The 4134-nt window shown below is 59.0% G+C and overlaps 1 protein-coding gene across 1 annotated transcript in view; it reads right to left on the bottom strand.

Annotated features, from left to right (window-relative positions):
* The window catches only part of MMP17 (matrix metallopeptidase 17), a 23452-nt gene that overhangs the window by 4645 nt on the left and 14673 nt on the right, over window positions 1-4134 (bottom strand). Inside the window, exons 7-9 of the mRNA XM_031936342.1 lie at window positions 3475-3559; window positions 2418-2500; window positions 2170-2322 (exon numbers count right to left, since the gene is read on the bottom strand). Of these exons, the coding sequence (XP_031792202.1) occupies window positions 2170-2322; window positions 2418-2500; window positions 3475-3559 (321 nt within the window). The remainder of the gene's footprint in view (window positions 1-2169; window positions 2323-2417; window positions 2501-3474; window positions 3560-4134) is intronic.

Below are 4134 nucleotides of genomic sequence, written 5' to 3'. Positions count from 1 at the left end.
GGAAGCGGCCTGAATACTTCTAACCCATGCAAGGCAGGGGAGCCGCACGTGACGGGACCCTGCTCAGGAAGGCTCTCTGGGGCGCCCTGGGACCTTCCGCAAGGTCGCCTGGGGGAGGTGAGGAGCAATGGGTCATGACGTTTGCAGTCATTCTTTTTTTTTTTTCGTTTTTCTTTTTTAGTCCAGGTACTGTCTTTGGGGATTTTTATTTTTCAGACAAGGTCTTGCTCTGTTGCCCAGGCTGGAGTGCAGTGCAGCTTTGATCTCCTGGCTCAAGCGGTCCTCCTGCCTCAGCCTCCCAGGTATCTGCAGTCTCTGTCCCTTCAGGAGGGACCAGACCTCCGGGAACAGTCACCTGAGGGCTCCCAAGTGACGGGGGCGACCGAGTCAAATGCTAAGGGCTGGGCAGGCGATGGAGCGACGGGAAGCGGTTCCCCTGCAGACACGCAGAACACCCTTTACCTCCACCAGGAAACAGGGTCCCCCCGTGACTGTGCGAGTGGCTGCCAACTGGATTGAATGACGTACCCCAAACTCACATCCACCCAGAATCTTAAGACGTGACCTTACTTGGAAAGAGGGTCTTTGCAGCTGTGTTAGTTAAGATGAGTTAAGATGGGATTAGGCAGGTGGGGTGCAGTGGCTCACATCTGTAATCCCAGCACTTTGGGACACCGAGGCGGGTGGATCACCTGAAGTCAGGAGTTCGAGACCAGCCTGGCCAACATGGTGAAACCCTGTCTCCACTAAAAATACAAAAATTAGCCAGGCATGGTGGTGGGCACCTGTAATCCCAGCTACTCGGGAGGCTGAGGCAGGAGAATTGCAACCCGGGAGGTGGAGGTTGCAGTGAGCCGAGATCACATCACTGCATTCCAGCCTGGGCAACAGAGTGAGACTCTGTCTCCAAAAAAAAAAAAAACAAAAACAAAAACAAAAAAACCCATGAAAAACAAACGAGATTAGGGGACCTGAATCAAGGCCTGGCTTCCTTATAAGAGAAGACGCGGAGATGGAGGAGACAGACTGGTGTGAAGCCAGCGGCGGTGGCAGGAGGGACGTGGCTGAGGGCGACACTGGACGTGGGAGAGGCCTGGGACAGACTCCAGAGGAGACCCACCCTGCCCACCCCTTGATTTCAGACTTGTGACCTCCAGACGGTGAGGGAAACTCCGGGTGTTTCAGCCCAGCATGGGGGCCTCTGTCCTGCAACACTGCCGCCCCTGCCTGCCCCTGCTCCTGTCTCCTTTTCCTGCCCTTCATGGAGACTTGAAGGCAAGAGGAGTGCTTCCTGCAACACCACCACGAGGTCGTTTCTGGAACGGTGGGCAAAGGGGCCGACCGGGAAGAGGCAGCCCGGCCCTGGCAGCCACGGCCCCTCACGCTTCTGTCCCGAGCCTCCTCCAGGCCCCGGTGCTCCGGCTGCAGCCCCGTCTTTCAGGTTCTTGGGATCCAGCAGGACTCTTCCTGCCTTGCACGGCCGTTCCCTGGGCTGGAACACTGTTCCCTAGTTTCCGCTTGTACAGCATCTCCTTAAGGAGACCTTTTCCCATTGCTCTTCATTTTTTCTTTTTTTTTTTTTTGAGACGGAGTCTCACTCTGTCACCCAGGCTGGAGTGCAGTGGTGTGATCTCGGCTCACTGCAAGCTCCGCCTCCCAGGTTCACACCATTCTCCTGCCTCAGCCTCCTGAGTAGCTGGGACTACAGGCGCCTGCCACTATGCCTGGCTAATTTTTTATATTTTTTAGTAGAGATGGGGTTTCACCATCTTATCCAGGATGGTCTCAATCTCCTGACCTCGTGATCCGCCCGCCTCAGCCTCCCAAAGTGCTGGGATTACAGGCGTGAACCACCGCACCCAGCCTGCCCTTCATTTCTGACCACAATCAGCTCCTCCTGACTTGTGGGTGGACTGTACCCCGACTAGAACGACAGCAAGGCTTTCCATCGTTTCGCCCTCTGTGTGCCTGCAGTGGCTACCTCAGGATGGGGCATACAGTAGGTGCCAGTATATGCCTGCTGAGTGCACAAGCAAACCAGCCACTCTGTGCTTGACCAGCCTCTGGGTAGATGTGGGGCTTACACGCAGCGGGATGCAGGCCGGACCCCCTCTGTGAGGCGGGCAGAGGGCCCGGGAGGCCCAGCGTGAGGGGAGGAGGCCCACCCACCTTTGAAGAAGACGATCTTGTGGTCGCTGGTGCGCTCGTACACGGCGTCCACGCTGTCCAGGTGCAGCGGCAGGCCCCGCCAGAAGCGGTGCATCTGTGCCGGCTGCAGGGACACCAGGTGCCGGTCTCGAGTCAGCCGCCAGAAGTACTTGCCTGGGGACACAGGGAGAGGCCCGGGCTGCAGAGAGGGTCTGCACCCACAGTGGGCCATGCCTCTCTGCCCGCCGCCACGGGGACCCTGGGGGTACCTTTGAAGAAGAAAGCTTCACCCCGGATCTGGGCCACCGCGTCGAAGTGAGTGCTGCATCTGTGGGGCACGTCCTTCCTGGGCCTGCGGGGAGAGAGCCAGGTGGGCTGGGAGGCGGGGCCTGAGCAGCGTGGGACAGGCATCCTTGTGGGGAGCCCCGATCCCTGCCTGGGGGTCTGCTCTTGAAGAGAAAGGCGAATTAAAACGGGGGTGCCTGTCCACCGCTTCACTGGGGGGCGGGGAGCAAGATCTACGCTCAGAGCATACGGAGCGCCAGGAGCTGCGGGGAGGGCAGGAGCGCAGGGTGGAGACTGGTGTAGCACTCAGGGCCTAATGCCAAACACCCACGCCACAGGACCCCAAGCCCAGGCCTAGAACTCGGTCCTACAAGAAGCGTGTTCACAGCCACATGGCTGTAACAACAGAAGATCAGGGACAAGGTGCATGTCCACTGAGAGAGAACTCGAAACACAGAGCCTGGCTCCTTCGCAGCTTTAACCAGTAGGGTCACATGTGACATCTGAGGCTGAGTGACACAAGGTCACGGCTTCCACTGGCCTCTGGCAACACCAGCTCCCAGGACAACTTCACTCAGAATCCAGTTGCCGTGGGAGGGTCATGCCTCGTGGAGCAGCCCCGATGGCCGTCCCAGTTGGGCCCAGCCCTGGCCCCAGATGTGAGCCCAGGCAGTGAACAACGTCCCTGCCACTGGGGCACAGGCCAGACACTCGCGGGCCCCGTCTGACTTCCTGACGCTGGGAATCCATGGGCTTGATGACATGTTCATCAAGCTGGGCTGCTAGTCACGTGGCAGCAGCTGACACGGACAAGGGGGAGAGGAACCTTGTTTGAAGCTGTCGTTTCTGAGCGGGCCCCTGGCAGGGCAGGGCTGGTATTAGAAGGGGTTTAAGAAAAGACAAAATGTCACTGGGAGCTCATTCGGCCACACAGCTGTTCGTTTTCCAGGACTCCGAGCCACGATTCGGGGCAAACGTTGCCTGGGATGGGGATGAGGACAGACAGACCCAGTGGGTGGTGACCACGGGCCCAGGGCTTACGGGATGCTGGACCGGTTGTCCGGGGGCTCCGGCAGCAGGGGAGGCTCCTCGGGCTGCGCCGTGGGAGACACAGACTCCCGCACACCTATGGGAGACAAGGAGGAGGACGGCCTCAAACCCCAGACGCCCGCCTCCTCCCACATCCCACAGGCCCCTCTGAATCCCAGGGATGAAACCGAGGGCGCTCAGCAGACAGGCTCTGTGGGGGCACCGCTGCAATCAGCGAGACTGCCGCCCCCAGAGCGGACGTCGAGGTGGGAGTCAGACCCCCGCCGAGTTAAACACTCAGTGTGTGAGCAATGCCCTGCAATTCCACCCCGGTGTACACCCTAAAGAGCTGAAGACAGGTGTTCCCACAGGAGCTCGTACACCAGCCTTCATAGCACTGTTTACCGCAGCCAACAGGGGCGGCAACCCAGTGCCTGCCAAGGCTGCGTGATGACAAAACTAGTCAGCCATGAGAAGAAATCCAGGTCAGAACCACGCTACCACAGGGTGAACCTGGAACACACTATGCTCAGATCCACACTGCCACGGGGCGAACCTGGAAAACGTTATGCTCAGATCCACGCGGCCATGGGGTGAACCTGGAACACGCTATGCTCAGATCCATGCCACCACGGGGAGAACCTGGAACACGCTATGTTTACACCACCATGG

This window comes from Piliocolobus tephrosceles, chromosome 10 (assembly GCF_002776525.5).
Source record: "Piliocolobus tephrosceles isolate RC106 chromosome 10, ASM277652v3, whole genome shotgun sequence".
In the NCBI taxonomy this organism is placed as follows: domain Eukaryota; kingdom Metazoa; phylum Chordata; class Mammalia; order Primates; family Cercopithecidae; genus Piliocolobus; species Piliocolobus tephrosceles.
This window is presented reverse-complemented; position numbering and strand designations above follow the sequence as displayed.